We start from the raw sequence: 17339 nt of genomic DNA on the forward strand, positions 1-17339 counted from the left end.
CTGTTCTGGCACTATAGGGGCTTCCTAAAGGTGACATGCCCCCCAAAAACCATTTGTCGCTCCTTCCCTTCTGAGTCCTCTACTGCGCCCGCCGAACAATTAACATAGACATATGAGGTATGTGCTTACTCGAGAGAAATTGGGTTTCAAATACAAGTAAACATTTTCTCCTTTTTACCCCTTGCAAAAATTCAAAAATTGGGTCTACAAGAACATGCGAGTGTAAAAAATGAAGATTTTGAATTTTCTCCTTCACTTTGCTGCTATTCCTGTGAAACACCTAAAGGGTTAAAACACTTACTGAATGTCATTTTGAATACTTTGGGGGGTGCAGTTTTTATAATGGGGTCATTAATGGGGTATTTCTAATATGAAGACCCTTCAAATCCACTTCAAAACTGAACTGGTCACTGAAAAATAGTGAGTTTGAAAATTTTGTGAAAAATTTGAAAATTGCTGCTGAACTTTGAAGCCCTCTGGTGTCTTCCAAAAGTAAAAACGCGTCAATTTTATGATGCAAAGATAAAGTAGACATATTATATTTGTGAATAAAAATTACATTTATTTGGAATATCAATTTTTCTTACAAGCAGAGAGCTTCAAAGTTAGAAAAATGCAAAATTTTCAATTTTTTCATCAAATTTTGGAATTTTTCACCAAGAAAGGATGCAATTTACCACAAAATACCACTATGTTAAAGTCGAATATGTCACGAAAAAAACTATCTCGGAATCAGAATGATATGTAAAAGCATACCAGAGTTATTAAAGTTTAAAGTGACAGTGGTCAGATGTTCAAAAAACGCTCTGGTCCTAAGGTGTAAAATGGCCGGGTCCTTAAGGGGTTAAAGGGATATCTCTATCTCACCTAAAATGTCTTTCCGCCTGCCTATGCTATTTACGTGATTCCCAGGAAAGTGATTGGGAGTTACACAAATTGCATAACACAGCTAGTTCAGCTGTTTTTGTCTTTTCAATCACCTCTAGCTGGTGGCCATGGAATGAGATAAAAATGCTCCTATAAACCATCCTGTTTTGCACTAGCTATTTTAAATCTGATTATAAATGTTTAACATAGAAACATAGAAACATTGAATATGTCGGCAGATAAGAACAATTTGGCCCATCTAGTCTGCCCATTGGCCCACTAGTCTCTTGGTTGGTTTGTTTTAAACACTTATTTACTATTTTTGTATGAGCTATGCACTTTTGCGAACTGTTTTCTGATGCTGTTCAGGAACTACAACATGCAGCAATTGTCAAATACATATGAAAAAGTGGTGGGACAGACCCAATACAGTGGGCCCTCAAGTTACTATATTAATTCGTTCCAGGATGACCATTGTATTTTGAAACCATTGTGTGTTGTGACCTTAACTCTATAAAAAAAACTGCTAATTTTGGTTCTTAAATTTTTATCCAAAAATAGGAAAAAGTGAGGATTAAAGGAAAATAAGTAGAGAATTAATTCAGATAAAGCAAGTCCTTACATATAAAAGTAAGAAAGAGCTGCTGGGAGCTGTAAATCACTGTCTATGTAGATGAGAGGTGCTTCTTCAGGGTCCTGTACAGTACACATAGTGTCTCATAAAAGTAATTGAAGAGCAAGAGGAACTGGGAATAAAGCCAAACTCACCCACTTGGAAGCATATGCCAAAATTTTCTTTATTTCCAGTGTCCGTACAGCAAACGGCAATTCAGAAGCTGAATGTGCGGGGAGCGAGAGCAGAGGCTCTCAGGTGCAGGGGGCGTACCACTTGACAACACATGTTGTCAAGTGGTACGCACATTCAGCTTCTGAAATGCCATATACTGTACGGACACTGGAAATAAAGAACTTTTTGGCATATACTTCCAAGTGGGTGAGTGCGGCTTTATTCCCAGTTCTTCTTGCTCTTCAATTGCATTATACTATTTTTTAAGCTAGCACCCCCACGAAATCAGTCGGGACTCTCATTGAGTCTACCATTGCTGTTTATGCACCTTGCTGCAGTGCCTGATTGCCGTCATCTGTTACTGTCTTTCTCATAAAAGTAAAATGAAGCAGTTCTCACCTGGTATCCAAAGGAGTGACTAACCCAGGCACAGGAAAGAAAGTAGTGTTGGGCGCTAATATTCGCATTTTGAATTTTTATCGCGAATATCGCAAATTCGCAAATTCACGAATATTGCGAATATATTCGCTATATATTCGAAATTGCGAATATTCAATTTTCCGCTTATGAGCATATTCGCATATGTGAATATTCGCATATGCGCATATCCGCATTGTGCGCATTTTTGCATATGCGAATATTCGCATATGTGAATATTCGCATATTCCTTCTTTTCACTTGTGGGCCAATTAGAATGATGCAAATACACTTGTCAGAGGTTACCAACAACATCCCTAGCAACCAATAGTAAAGTTGCCCACCCCCTCACTGTTTTCTTCCTCGAATACACGAATATGCAAATATTCACATGTGCGAATATTCACATATGCTAATATGCGAATATAACGAATACGCGAAATTTGCAAATATAGGACGAATATTCGTCTTTATATTCGTGAAATATCGCAAATTCGAATATGACCAATGCCGCTCATCACTGGTAAAGAGTAGAACATGTAGTACCACCCTGTACTGTAGGGAGGGGCTACCAGACAGCCAGTCAGTTCATGCACTTCAGTAATACAGGTGTTTTACCAGTGAAATGCCCTTTCTAATTGGTCAGTTCTTCCAGTCATTGACACATTTCACAGATCTGGACTGTCCGTAAGCATTGTATGTTGAGTATGGTTTTAAGTTATGATGGTCCAGAAAAGACCAGTGTATGTTGAATATATTGTAATCTGAGGCCATTGTAAGTTGAGGGACCATTTTAAATTGTCACATATATGCCTTGTTTTATTTCATCTTGAGTGGTGAATTTGCATGTCTTACATGGTTCCTGTTTCTCCCCTCCCTGGTGTTGAGTTAAGGGGATTGTCCCACATCTACTGCTCTGGGTTTTCCGGCCTGCTCCTACCTGTTTGTAGTGGCCATCCGTGGTCGGAAAAGGGAAAGCGCCCGAAGCCCCGCTAGCTGTGCTGTTTATGTATATTTTATTATTTTTTTTATTTCTTTCATTCTTCATACTGCATACATTTTTATCATGTGTGACATTGAGGCAGGCTTGAAGGGAAATGAAAGGGTGTTTTTCCCAGTCCTTAATCCTAGGTGAGCTAGCAGAGATGCTCATCAGGTGCCTAATTAATGAGGCCAGCAGAACTGTGGGAAGTCTGTATATAAGGAAAGGAAACATAATAGTCTGGGCTCTCCCCAGAAGACAGCAAAGTGGCTTTGGGGGGAGGCAGGGGTCCTTGCGAGGAGCACACAGCAAGGGCTGTGAGTGACACCCACAACAGTGAAGTGGACAAGACAAGGAGTCTTAGTAAGGACAGCAAGAGGCTACAAACACTGTGTGTGAACACTGAGTAAAAGGTTGCAGGAAACTTATGTTTTAACTGGCAGGGAAAAGCCCTCCAGTTGATAGTCAGGGCATGCTGGGTTGGTTAGTTAGTGATTGGACGGTCTAGGATTTTGTTTGTTTTTGTGTTATGTTTTTATTTATCCTGCATCCTGTCTAATAAAGCTGTCGAGGAGCCAGACTTGCATAAAGAACTGTTGTTTGCCTGCTGAATGAAGTAGAAATGGGTCCTGTGGCTGTGTCAAGGACGATTCCAGAGCTATCCCCAGAGTGAAATCCTTACACATGATGCCTGATAGTTATTTCTTTTTAACCTTTTATATTATCTATTTTTGTAGCCTGTGTGATGACCTCTGACATGGATATGATACAGCTATTAAACTGTGTATGTAGTAGCAGTAAGTTATGAATCTGATTAAATAAAATGCATTATCCTTTACCACAATAAAAAAAAACTTTAGGACAAGTTGTGCAGCATTTCTGTGTACAGCATTTTCTCCTACCAGTTCTCTAATTGTAGACTTTTATTTATTTTGTTGCATTTAGCCCAGACCACCATAATCTAGGTAAGTCTCGCCTCTGTAGAGTTTGCTGCTTAGATGTCTTTGGTGCCTTACTTTTGAAGCAGATGCTTACCCTCTATACTAGCCAGCCTTATTGTGACAGATTAATGATAAGGCATTATACAAACATATGGTAAACCTCTTAATGACCGCTAATACACCTTTTAACAGCAGTCACTAAAGGAGAAATCCTGTTCAAAAGTTTTTTTGTGCCATTATGCCTGGACTTTGAGCATTTAAAAAAAGGGGGAGTCCCTGTTGTTTTAGATGCTTGCAGCCCAGGCATATGGGCACAAAAAACTTCTGAATGGGTAATCTCCTTAAGGGGTATTTATGTTAGCCCCTCGTATGTAAAAAAATAATAATAATTAAAAAAATTGCCATCATTGTATTTGTATGGGCTCACAAAATAGTGTACACTTCAGGGAAAATTAAAAAGTACAACTTTTCCTGAAAAGATTGTCAATGGTCAAATAAAAAAAAAAGTTACATAACTTAGAATGCAACAATGGAAAAATAGAAAAAAAGGGCTTAGCCATAAAGGACCAGACAGCATGGGGAGGGATACACTAACGAGACAATATAGGTTTCAGAACCTTTTAATAGAATTTTCCACATATGTAAAATAAAATTATGGCATTAAATTCAAAATCAAATTCCATAATACATCAAGTAAAGTGTAAATTTCTGATATTTTTTTCATTTACTAAATGTGAAAGAAATTATACAACACTATAAAAAATTGTTATCACAAGCTTTTTCTATTATAGTGTACTGACCAGTTCATCTCCTCTCTGTAATAAAAGCACATCTCATCACATGACCATAAATACTTATTTGTCTTCACACATACTTATCACCCCTTAATGCAATACAGTCCAACTTCTGAGCGACCAACCAGGCTAACCTAAAAATAAGTACATTGGCTTAGATTTACTAAACTGTCTAAGGCTGGGTTCACATCACGTTTTGTCCCATACGGGACCGCATACGGCAGGGGGAGCTGAAAACTTGCGCTCCTGTATGCGGTCCCGTATGTAAGTCATTTCAATGAGCCGACCAGAGAGAAATGCTGACTCCGGTCGGCTCATTTTTGCCCCGTATGCAGTTTTCCACCGGACCTAAAATCGTAGTCGACCACAATTTTAGGCGCGGTGGGAAAACCGTATACGGGGCAAAAATGAGCCGACCAGAGTCAGCGTTTCACTTCGGTCAGCTCATTGAAATGAATTACATATGGGACCGCATACGAAGGCATACGGGAGTGCGAGTTTTCAGCTGCCCCTGCAGTATGCGGTCCCGTATGGGACAAAACGTGATGTGAACCCAGCCTAATTCTTAGACAGTGCAAACTTAGTCCAGACAAATGTGAAATGTGCCAGATCCATCACAGTAGCTCTTACCATTTGATAAACCAGGCACATCTATGAACTGTCTATTCTAAGTTTAGACCAACTATTAGTAGGCTTACTCTAATCTAAAATGTTACAACACAATGTTGGCACCATTTTTGGCACACAGTGTGGCACACAAGCCACGTCCCCATTTAATGAAGCTCTGCCCCTTTCTGCTAGGCTGCTCCTTTTTGCTGAGCAAAACACAAAAGTGTCTATAAAGTGTCCAAAATATGTAATAAATGTGGTGCAAGTCATCATTATGTCACAAGTTACTTCAGAACTCTCATACATTTGCAATAGTTAATCTTCCCCACTCTTTCCACTATTTCAAAATACAGTCAAAACAATACTTCTCCTCAGCACATGAAGAAATGCACTACACCAACGCACAATGTTTCACCTTTCACAGGTACACCTAAAATTAATTATAACAGACATCAGCATTCAAAATTAGGAACATTTTTAAAACCTTGGCATAAAGCTTAATGCTTGTCCTTCAGCTTATTGCATATGTTATACGACTAAGGGTGCAAGACACCTGAAACGTGTCATTTATGTATGTCATCCATGGAATAAATCAAAGTTTCTAAAACAACTTTCTGCACTGGACTTCATATCTTTCTTTTTCTTCTATTATGATGGTGTCGTTCTACACCATCCGTGCCTGCACGGTATAGGTAAGCTGGATCTATTATCTAGCGTTGTCATTTTCTGATACCGAAATAGCCCTTTAATGCCCTCCCCATTTTAACAGGTTGCAAAGACCAGTGATAGCATAAAGCTTTTTAGAGAAACACTGGGCCACAATATTGCACAGTGACTTCTTCAGAGCACAAATGTGACACAGTAGTCATTACATAGCCCAGACCCAGCATGCTCTCGAACTTAAGCTCATTAACCCTTGACAGACTGCTAGTTTGCCTATGTAGATTATTTATATAATGGTTACTCAAATCCAATGATCCCCCAACCTGTTTTAGGGACTTTACATAACTTAACTCATAGATGTCTTGGCCATGTTGTACACCATGGCTTTGCTTAATCCAAGCCTGGCTTTATGATATGGATATTTGAAGAAAAACCTAATGCACACAGTCCCAATACCATACATACTCATCTAATGTTACATATGTAAATCTAATACCGTAGTGACTTGTACAAAATAAAAGATACATAAAAATAAAGTAAAAAAAAAAAATCACTTCCTGTCTTTTCCCTTGCGGCAGTATTTTTAATGTTAATGTGGAATGTTCTCTTAACCTCGGGGGAGATTCAGGAATGAAACTTAAAGCACCAATGTTCCCACACTGTGGGGGAACGAGAAGAAAAACAGATGTTTTCAAAGCAAGAGGCCACAAAGTCCTGTAATAAATTGCAGACATCTTAACCCATGAGCAACAAGAGGACTGCAGTAGACTGCTAAGCAGGGAATTCACATACATGGATTCCGCATCTGCTCATCATCTGAGTAGTTAGCATCCATCCCTGCAAATCCAGCATGTATGCAGTTAATTGCAATGCAATGCAGAACAACCTCACCCAGAGTCATAAATGACATCACAATGTCTGTCCACTTTATAACCCCATGGACAGATTTTAGTGTGCTCTTACATACATGGGTCAATAGCTAAATCGCTAATAGCATTCGCTTTATAGTACATGCTGCGTACCTGTAAGTTTATCTACATATTGCACCTGGTTTGGAAATTTAACAGAAACGCTGCTGATCCCATAATAAAGAATGTATAGATTGTACTATAAACTTGTGGATTCACCCTCATCTGGTAGTAACAACTTACACTAGTTCTAAGCTTCTAGACATTTCTTGAAAAGTCATCAGAGACAGGATTCGTATTTCAAATATACGTTAATTTGTCACTAACTATAGCTCTCTGGGTTTGACTCCGCCCATGTCTTTCGAGAAATACATACACAGACTGGTAAGGACATTGGCCCCATTGATCAGTGAGACTCCAGCGCCTGCCTCTATGACCGCTAAAGGTAGTTGTGCCGCTTTAGATTCATTGTTCTGGAGTAATAAAATGTCAATCATCATAGGTTTGGTCCCCAGCCTGAAAGCAGATTAATTACTTAAGGGCATTGACATTGGCACCGCTGCCAGGATTCTGGCTGGTACAGATCTCCAGCCACACTTACTAACACTCTATAATATAGTTATATGATCTGGAGCACCAGCTACTATCAGCGAGATATCAGATCAATCCGAGTCCTTTAAATCCTGGGAGGATAGTTGCCATGAGGAACAGCACCATCTTGTAATCTATGAAGTTTTTCCTCATGCCTACTAATAGTAATGCACACGGCCTATGGTGCCAGTTCCTGTACCCAGAATATCAGGCTGTCCATTTCTCCATATCTCTCGAATTATCCTCTCACGTTCCTCTAATCTTTGGGCTCTCTCTAGTTCTTCTGCCGATGTAAACACATTAATGGTCATTGTACCATCCATAGGTGGCTGACTTCCTAGCGATGTGTCTGTAACAGGAGTCAAAATGAAAGTGTCCTCATTGTCGTCACTGTCTGGATCCTCCTCATCTCCTGTAACAGACAGGGGCTCTTTTAGAGATGACTCTTTTAGAGAAGGTTTCTTAGGTTTGGAGGGAAGACTGGGAGTCCGTGGTTTGCAAGAGATGCGTATGACCAGCATACAGAGTGTTAAAATCAGCCCAAAACAAACACCAAGAACAAAGTAAAGTCCAAATGACTCCGGGTTTTCTGAGGAGAAAAAAAACAACCTTTTATCAGTATATGTTATACAGCCAAAAAAAATACACATATTAGGGGCAATAAATAAATTAAAAGTCTCGTAAAGTCTGCTTGTGTTTTCAACTGTCCCCGGCAGATAAAATGTTTTATTGTGTCATGTGACCAAGACCAACTCATAATGTAAATCTATGAGACCATCCTGCTCACATACTGACAGACACAGAGCAAGGAGAGAAGCACACCGTAGGACAGTTTTCTCCCCACTTGTTCTACTGATCAGTGAGGGTCTCAACACTCAGACAATAAACAGTGATGGTTTTGTGCAATGCTCCTGTACTGTACTTGTAATGTATTTAAAACCCAGCTGCCTAGCCATTCTTACCCTCCCTCTGTAGGTAGAAAAAACAAGCATTAAGACACTTGGGGTAATTCTCTACTTCCATGTTTTATAAAGTTGTTGTGCCTGGGTAGAGTAAAACTCCAGCACTACACTACCCATGTGGAAGAATGATGGGGTCAGGCTAAACAATGCACAAACCCCAACCTCTTTTTCCATGGGCCCCATAGCTTGCCGAGACTACCTCTAAAGTATTTACTTTGTTTGCAAATAGGGCCGCTGTCAGAGGGGTACAGCTAGTACCCCAGAAAGGGGCCCGGGCTCCTGGGGGGATCCCCCCTGTGCAGCAGCCCCAGCATAAAAGCTGAACACCGCTGCTTAAGTACGTAATGCATGTACAGCAGTCTCTGGCTTCTGTATGTTCATTGCGCAAACAGGAGTGTAGACTTGAACTGCAGACTGCATGATAATGTCATTTCATTACTCGTCCTGCCAGAGAAGTCATGCTTTGAAGGATCCTAAGAGCCCGGCCTCCGCGCAGAAAGCGGGGAAAGGTGAGTGTCTTTTTTTTCTTTTTTTTGGTAACCTACTTGGGTGCATGACCTACCTGGGGACATTGCCTACATGGAAGCACCATCCACTGGGGGCATTATCTACAATATATAAAATAGAGAAAAAAAAGAAAAGAGACCTGCTCCAAGAAGACACCTCCTGTGAGTCAGTAGATGAATCTGCACTGTAATCACTTATATGGTCTGCAGAGCCTGTGTAGAGCTGGGGTCACCCCAATATGGACTTTGCAAGGGGGCATATTGGTCTATGTTCACTGGTATTTTATACAGTCGCTATGTGGTGGTAATGGTAGTGGTCATAATGTATAATTGTGGGTTGGGGGGGATTCCCAGGCCTTGAGCTGTGTAAGGGGCCCCAAAATTTCTGATGGCAGCCTTGTTTTCAATAATTATAAAATGTATAACCTTTTGCAACCTTGGGTATTTTGTTGCTACATGCCCTCTACCGAGTCCTGATTCACTCCCCCCTGAGCTTCATTTTTTCACCCCCCTAAAACAGATTCGCACCCCCTCAGTTTGATTTAGGCCCCCTCAGTCTCATTGTCACACTCCCCCTCGGCCTGTTTTATTTCTCATTGGCCTTAAATTCACACCTTTTAAAAAAAAAAAAAAAAAAAAAAAAATTTAATAAATGGGAACATTTATCAAAACCTGTGTGAGGGTGCGTTTACACGCTATTACTAGTAGAGGGTTTCCTGCTGCGAGTTATGCTACCATTGATTTGAATGGGTCCACAGGCATTAGTGTCAGATTTGCGAACTGTCTGCGGACCCATTCAAATCAATTGTAGCGTAACTCGCAGTGGGAAACCCGCTGCTAGCTATTAACGTAAGAACACACCCTTAAGGAAAAGCTGACCAGTTGTCCATAGTAACTTGTCAGATTGTTGATTTTATTTTTGAAAAAGGCCTCTGAAAATGAAAGAAGCAACCTGATTGGTTGCTATGGGCAACTGGTCAACTTTTCCTCTACACAGGTTTTGATAAATCTCCCCCTTTGTTCCCACCCATGTGACTATGCAGGGTAAAGTGCTGATGTGAATGCTGTACCTCTAATATGTGCATATGCGGCTATGCTGTTACTCAGGAACTCCATCTCCTTCTTGTGAGTATCCATCGCCCAAAGTTCAAGTTCTAGTAGGACGACTTCTCTTTACCTGAAATAAAAAATAAAAAACGTTTTTAAATAGGAAACATTTATTACAGCACTTAACAACAAACCTTTAGGGTCTATTCACACATACAGTATCTGATATTTGATTCTGCAGATTTGAAGCTGTGTCCATTCATTTTGCCAGTGTTCTTACAAATGGGAATCAAGTTGCAACCATGAGTGACATGAGATCAGGGGGCAACATAACTGTGGGGTAGAGATAGGTTGCCATGACAGCTGGAGGTCTAATAAAATCCCCCAGGCCTGCCACGGCTATATACAATAATGCACTGGTATATGGGCCCTATTGTATGCCCCCCCCCCCCCCCCTCTGTACTGTAAATGAGTACCAAACCTATAGATAAGCACTTACAGGGTCTTTGCAAGACTTGAAGAACAAGCAGGTAGGGTGTACAAATGATTGCTGGATTGTTCGCATAGCCCTTTGCTGGAGTCAGCCGTCGGCCACACATCCCTATTTCATAATTTTTGACAGGTCAAAATGGCTGATCACAGGCCATATTACACAGGGCGATATTGTCTTGTTCGGCAAATAAACACCCTGTACAATAGGACCCTGAACCAAACTTAGCTTTTTGCAAGGAGAGAACCTAAGAATCCCAAGGGGCATTAGGAGAATCAGTCAATGCAATGTGAGGAGACTCTGTCCCCTTTGCCTCTGCAAACAAGGAGGCATAGCAGGCTGCCTTAGAGGCCCCATACAGCGAGAAAGAAATAATCAAGATGGCAGGCAATCCAAGAATGGCACCTATGCTGCATTATATCAGGATATAAAATTGCTGGAGTACTTTTTCTATTACTAAAACAAAATAAAAAGTTGGGAAAATAGAACAGGGGTAATCTTCTTAAAGGTATCAATGAATCATATCCCCCAGGAGTAGTGACCTGTTTCCTGCATCTCCTAAAATACATCCCAGCGACTTCCTTCCAGGTTTGAAATATTTTCTGGCACTCCCATAAACAAACTTCCCTGTCTCTGCAACATACACATCTGCTTTTGTGGTTCTGCTCTTTGTATACAAAACCACTATACATGCATCATCCCATTCCGGACACATCATTTTGGCTAGTTTACCATTGTGTTGTCTACAAATGCATAAATGGGAATATAAGAGCACTGAAATGTATTGGAGGGCATATTTAGGTAATGGGGGGAATTTATCATTGGTTTTACCCTGGTTTTGTGGTGTACATTTGTCTCCCAGTTTGTCTCAGATGCTGTTTTGAGACTTTTCATTGCGACTTTTGCTTTAGAAGGTTTTTCTAAAGGAACACACCAAGTCATGATTTCAGGTGATATCATGCAGGGGTCAGGAATTTATCATATGTGACTTTTCAGTTTGTCGCATATTTTGTCGCAACTGCGCACAGTTAGGCGCAAATCTACACCAGCCCTGACTTGGCTTATAAAACTGACTGTTGACAGCATTATTAAAAAGTCACACATTTTGTCGCACGGGATAAAAAGTCGCACAAAAAGTCACAGAGGAATCACCAGACAAAGTGGTGTACTGAAGTAAGAAATGTTGTCACCTGCCCTGCACCATCTAGTACATTTGGCGCAGGTACACAGTTTCCTCCACATGAATTAATGGGGTAAAAAGACGTTCACCTACACCACTCTGAATAACCCCCATAGGATTTACAAAAGTGCCACGTGGTGATTATATTTCTCTATATATTCTCTGTCTCAGAAACCTACCCTGGTTCCTGTTCCGATTTGATAAAGTTCATCATCTTTTCTGATTCTGACCTGTTGCCAGCCAGGTCTGTTGCCTTCATGGTGATGCCTGTGGGTGGCAGTTCGTTGGCATTTAAGGCATTTTCCATTTCACAATGTTGGCCTATCCTCTGGTAGGATATTAATGTTGGATCGGTAATATGCTGATAATCAGCATCCCCACCAATTAGCTGTTTGGCAGAACCAGTTTGTTCCATTCATTGTATAGTGGTAGTACTGGGTTACTGCAGCTTAGCTCTCAATCCCTTCAATGTAAGCTGCACTGCCATAACCTGGCACTACTATCAGACATTTAAAGGGGTATTCTAGTCAAAAACATTATTTTTTTTCATATCAACTGGCTCCAGAAAGTTTAACAGATTTGTAAATTACTTCTATTAAAAAATCTTAATCCTACCAGTACTTCAGCTGCTGAAGTTGAATTGTTCTTTTCTGTCTGACAGAAATGCCCTCTGCTGACACCTCTGTCTGTCTCAGGAACTGTCCAGAGTAGGAAAAAATCCCCATAGCAAACCTCTCCTGCTCTGGACAGTTCAGCATTGAGCACTGTGATCAGACAGAAAAGAACAATTCAACTTCAGCAGCTGATAAGTACTGGTAGGATTAAAGGGGTACTCCGATGGAAAACTTTTTTTTATTTTTTTTAAATCAACTGATGACAGAAAGTTAAACAGATTTGTAAATTACTTCTATTAAAAAATCTTAATCCTTCCAGTACTTATTAGTTGGGGGGGGGAGCATGACGTCATAGCTGTGACCTCACAATACTCCGGCCCCGTGATCGTGATTCATCAGACCCGGAGCGATGTTCGCTCTGGAGGCTGATGATAGCAGGGTGCTGCATGAAAAATTGCACGGGACCCCCGAAATCGAGCATCTTAGGGCCGGAGTACCCCTTTAATGGAGCAATCTGCCATGCATTTTTCCTGCAAATGTGTCCAAATACACAGCAAAAACTGCATGCCTAATTTTGTTGCCAATTCACTGTTGATCTCACCTTTATACACAGAATTTAAATCCATCACAACATAATGCAGGTAAAATGCATAGCTGTTTTCACCCATGTGGATTCAACCAAAGTGGAGAATTTATTTTTATTCTCAGCTGCATTAAAAGTAAATTATTTTTTACTCACTTAAGTGCTGTCCCCTTTTACTTTTAGGTGTACATTCACATGCACTGTGATTGTTGCTATTTGATCCTGCAAATGTATTTGACGCTATGTTAAATCATTTAGTTACATTGATTTACACAGCATTAAAGGGGTACTCCAGAGGAAAAAAAAGTTTTCAAATCAACTGACGCCAGAAAATTATACAGATTGGTAAATTACTTCTATTTCAAAATCCTAATCCTTCCAGTACTCATCAGCTGCTGTATGCTCCAGAGAAAGTTGTATAGTTCTTTACAGTCTGACCACAGTGCTCTCTGCTGGCACCTCTGTCCATGTCAGGTCATGACTAAGACTTGTGAACAAGTCGAAACATGTTGGTGCGTTTCATTCATTTGATTTTACTCCTATTTTTGTTCGTTTCATATGGATTTTAAATGATTTAAAGGAGATGTCCGGTGCTCACTTTTCTTATTTTATCCGTTCCAGGTTGAAAAATAAAAGAAAACAAATTTTCTCTTACCTGCCTAGGCTCCCCCGGTGCTTCAGTACAGGTGTTCGGTCCCCGGGCTGTATTCTTCTTACTTCCTGTTAGCCCGGCACGTCACACGGAGCTTCAACCTATCACCGGCTGCAGCGATGTCCCGCCTCGGCCAGTGATAGGCTGAAGCTCCGTGCCGGGCTAACAGGAAGTAAGAAGAATACAGCCCAGGGACCGAACGCCTGTACCGGAGCACCCGGGGAGCGTAGGTAGGCAAGAGAAAGTGTGTTTTCTTTTTTTTTTGCAGCCCGGAACGGATACAATAAGAAAAGTGAGCACCGGACATCTCCTTTAATAAACCTTGGATTGTATTCCTACTGGGAGCCGGATATCCTTTTTTTTTTTTTTCCATGCTGATTGACCCACCTGGAGACACGGATCCAGAGTCTGTCCGCTTGCACCCAGGAGGAAGGTTGTGCTGGTGTCCGCTGGAAGCTAGAAGAAGTGGTGAGCTGATCTCTATGGGGGAGACTTATCAAGACCTGTGCAAAGGAAAAGTTGCCCAGTTGCCCATAGCAACCAATCAGATTGCGTTTTTTCCTTTCCGTCATGTCAGGTACTGTCCAGAACTTTGCTATAGAGATTTCCTCATGCTCTGGACAGTTCCTGACGCGGACAGAGGTGGCCGTTGAGAGCAATGTGGTCAGACTTAAAAGAACTATACAACTTTCTCTGGAGCAAACAGCAGCTGATAAGTACTGGAAGGGTTAAGATTTTTAAATAGAAGTAATTTACTAATCTGCATAACTTCCTGGCACAAGCCGATTAAAAAAAATATCTGGAGTACCCCTATAATTCCACAGCAAACAAGGTATGTGTAAACATACCCTAGAGCCTAGACCATTGAGAATCCATTGTAAAAAATGAGTACCCCTTAAAATTTGCTGATGAAAATAAAATATTTGTGGTCAACACATGTTATCCAGATGGGGTGTTTCAGGTGCATATCAGTGATAACATGCTGGGATGTCTTAGTCCCAGAACTAACTTTTAGTCTGTAAGACTGTTGTGTGCGTAAAATACGTCTTTTCCACAGTACAATGTACAAAACCTGTTCAGAGGAAAAGTTTCCCAGTTGCCCATAGCAACCAATCAGATTGCTTCTTTCATTTTGCAGTGGCCTTGTTAAAAATGAAAGAAGCGATCTGATTGGTTGCTATGGGCAACTCAGCAACTTTTCCTCTGGACAGGTTTTGATAAATCTCCCCCTCGATATTCTGTTTTCTCTTTCTATTCCATAACGTCTTTCTTCTGTAGATAAGTATTGCCGTGCCAGTACATGCGGAAAGGAAACTTAGTAAACTACCCACGTCCATCCTGTTTTATCCATTAACCAGTCACCTGACTGTGGAGTGGGGTTACATGTGACAATTGTGTTTTCACTCTATGCAGCTGTCTGGAAATCCTGTGTTCACATATGTCATGACTGACTCCCTGACAGATGGGAGTGGCTGCTTTTCCCCTTCCTGGCACATTACAGCTGCCTGCTGCCAAAAACCAGGTGTTGGAAAACGTTCCCAGTGCCAACAGTAGGAAATTATATTTAAAAATAAAGATAGAAAAAACCCTGACAACACATATATCCTGCCTTAAGTACACTTTAGTACGGTGTTTCCCAACCAGTGTGCCTCCAGCTGTTGCAAAACTACAACTCCAAGCATGCCCGGACAGCCTTCGGCTGTCCGGGCATGCTTGGAGTTGTAGTTTTGCAACAGCTGGAGGCACACTGGTTGGGAAACACTGCTCTAGTTGCAGGGGTCCCAAAATGACTGGTTTATAGTTCCTATTATCTTCCGTGAACATGTGAATCTTTACTAGTGCCATATTTCAATGTACAACAGGGCAGAAACTCATTCACATGCAACGTACGCTCTACAGTGCTGTATAGTCACATTTTTCTGGAATTCACATGAGACGCGCCATTAGTATAATAATAAACTAATGCTAAACTCCCTTGTCAGCAGTGCACAGTGTCCCATGTAGGCATGAAGGCTTTGTAGTAGTAGAAAGTTTTGCAGATACAAAGGGGGTTCTATAAGTTCCTGTTAGAGTGCATTCACACCACGTTTTTGCAATACAGTTCCCGTATCAGGTTTTTGATGAAAAACTGATTCCTCAAAACCGGACTAAACTGTATCAAAACGTGTGTACAAATTTTAACCCATATACAGTAAAAAAAAAAACGTATACAGTTGCATCCGTTTTTTAACTTTTCACTTCATTATGAATAAAGTTTCACTTGTTTGATTGAAATTCCAAGAAAAACAACTGTGCAAAGTCAAAAACCGTATGGTGAAAACCGGATGGATCCGTATGCACATACAGTTCTGTACGGTTCCCATTGACAGTTCTGTACGGTTCCCATATTTAAAAAAAACTTATACAGTTTAATACGGTTTTTCACCCGGACCGAAAAAAGGGGTAGACTACGGTTTTGGGTACGGGTAAAAAAAAAACTGAAAAAAACGTATAAGACGCAAAACGGACTAAACCGGATGATGCGTTTGACATACGGTTTACAATGTTAAGCCAATGCTTACGGTTTTCTATACGGTTCCGTAGGTTTTTTAACTTGAAACCGTATACGGGAACTGTATAGCAAAAACGTGGTGTGAATGCACCCTTAATATGATCTAACCCGAACATAGATCTGTAACGATGACAGTATTTATAAATAAACAAACCCTCTATTTACCATATAGTTATAGCAGTCAGACACCAGACCTTAACCGATATTAATATTTGAACGTCACCGTTCTACATGTGCTTAGTTATTTTGCTCATAGTTACATATGTTATCTTACATACATAATTACACATCATTCATAGTACATATAACATACTTAGTTACATATCCTACTCCTTTAATTCTTCAAAGATCCAGATCTGCCTAAGCAACCACAACACATGATTTGGACTTCTCCATGCAATCTATTAGTCTGTACATCTATTAAGCGTATTTGCCTGTGGCTCAGCAGAGCATGACCCCTCCATAGACTAAACTTCTCACATTCTTTTTGGGATCTGGGTGCACTGATAACTGAAACCTGATGTTTATCATGGAGCTAAGCCTCCAACAGCAGTTTTACAGAATTCAATTCCTGTCTCCAATGCATTAAACTAGTTTAAATCTGATTTATATGGTAAAAAGTCACATTGGTTTAAAGTGAATGAATATATATATATATATATATATATATATATATATATATATACATATATATGTATATAGATATATTTTAGCAATGATAAAATAACATAAGCATTTTTCCTTTGATTCCGGTACACTTACCATCCAAATATGTAGTCCTCGTTCCAGTCTTGCAGAGTTAGTTACTCCCTGGATGCTTTACTGTAGCTCCATACTATCCTACTATGCAGCGTGATGCTGTATAGTTTGTTTTTTATATATATATCAGAAATAGCTGCTGTGAAAACTTTCTTCTTGGATCAGTGTTTTGTTCAAAGTCTCATTCCGGCTAAGTGTAGCATAGTGATGTATAGCTGTTAGAGTTGTGCAGAGGGCAGGCTGGGTATTACAGTGAATCCCTCCTTCTCTCCAAATTCCCTCCCTCTGTCCAGATGTAATTTGTTCAGCTACAAACTACAGCTCTCAGGAACTGAATGAGCCCAACCTATGGTCAGCTAACTACAGTAACCCTCTCCAAACCACACTCAACGCCGGTAAATACACACACCATGTGTAAATGTCTTCAATAACCCAG

At 40.4% G+C, this 17339-nt stretch overlaps 1 protein-coding gene across 9 annotated transcripts; it reads right to left on the reverse strand.

The window, feature by feature from the left end:
* Positions 1–5221: 5221 nt before the first annotated feature.
* On the reverse strand, positions 5222–17113 carry EVA1B (eva-1 homolog B). Of its 9 annotated transcripts, none has more exons than XM_056560606.1 (4): positions 14486–14640; positions 11924–12011; positions 10098–10204; positions 5222–8148 (listed from the first exon to the last, which is right to left on the reverse strand). In XM_056560606.1, exons 3-4 carry the CDS (start codon positions 10162–10164, stop codon positions 7718–7720), a joined length of 498 nt encoding a protein of 165 aa, XP_056416581.1. In that variant the 5' UTR covers positions 10165–10204; positions 11924–12011; positions 14486–14640; the 3' UTR covers positions 5222–7717. The 9 variants fall into 9 exon arrangements, with proteins under 9 accessions (XP_056416581.1, XP_056416582.1, XP_056416580.1 ...); XM_056560607.1 differs by lacking the exon at positions 14486–14640 and adding an exon at positions 13098–13275; XM_056560605.1 differs by lacking the exons at positions 11924–12011; positions 14486–14640 and adding an exon at positions 16907–17113.
* Between the last annotated feature and the right edge of the window lie 226 nt (positions 17114–17339).

The sequence above is a fragment of the Hyla sarda genome, chromosome 2 (assembly GCF_029499605.1).
Source record: "Hyla sarda isolate aHylSar1 chromosome 2, aHylSar1.hap1, whole genome shotgun sequence".
Lineage (NCBI taxonomy): Eukaryota > Metazoa > Chordata > Amphibia > Anura > Hylidae > Hyla > Hyla sarda.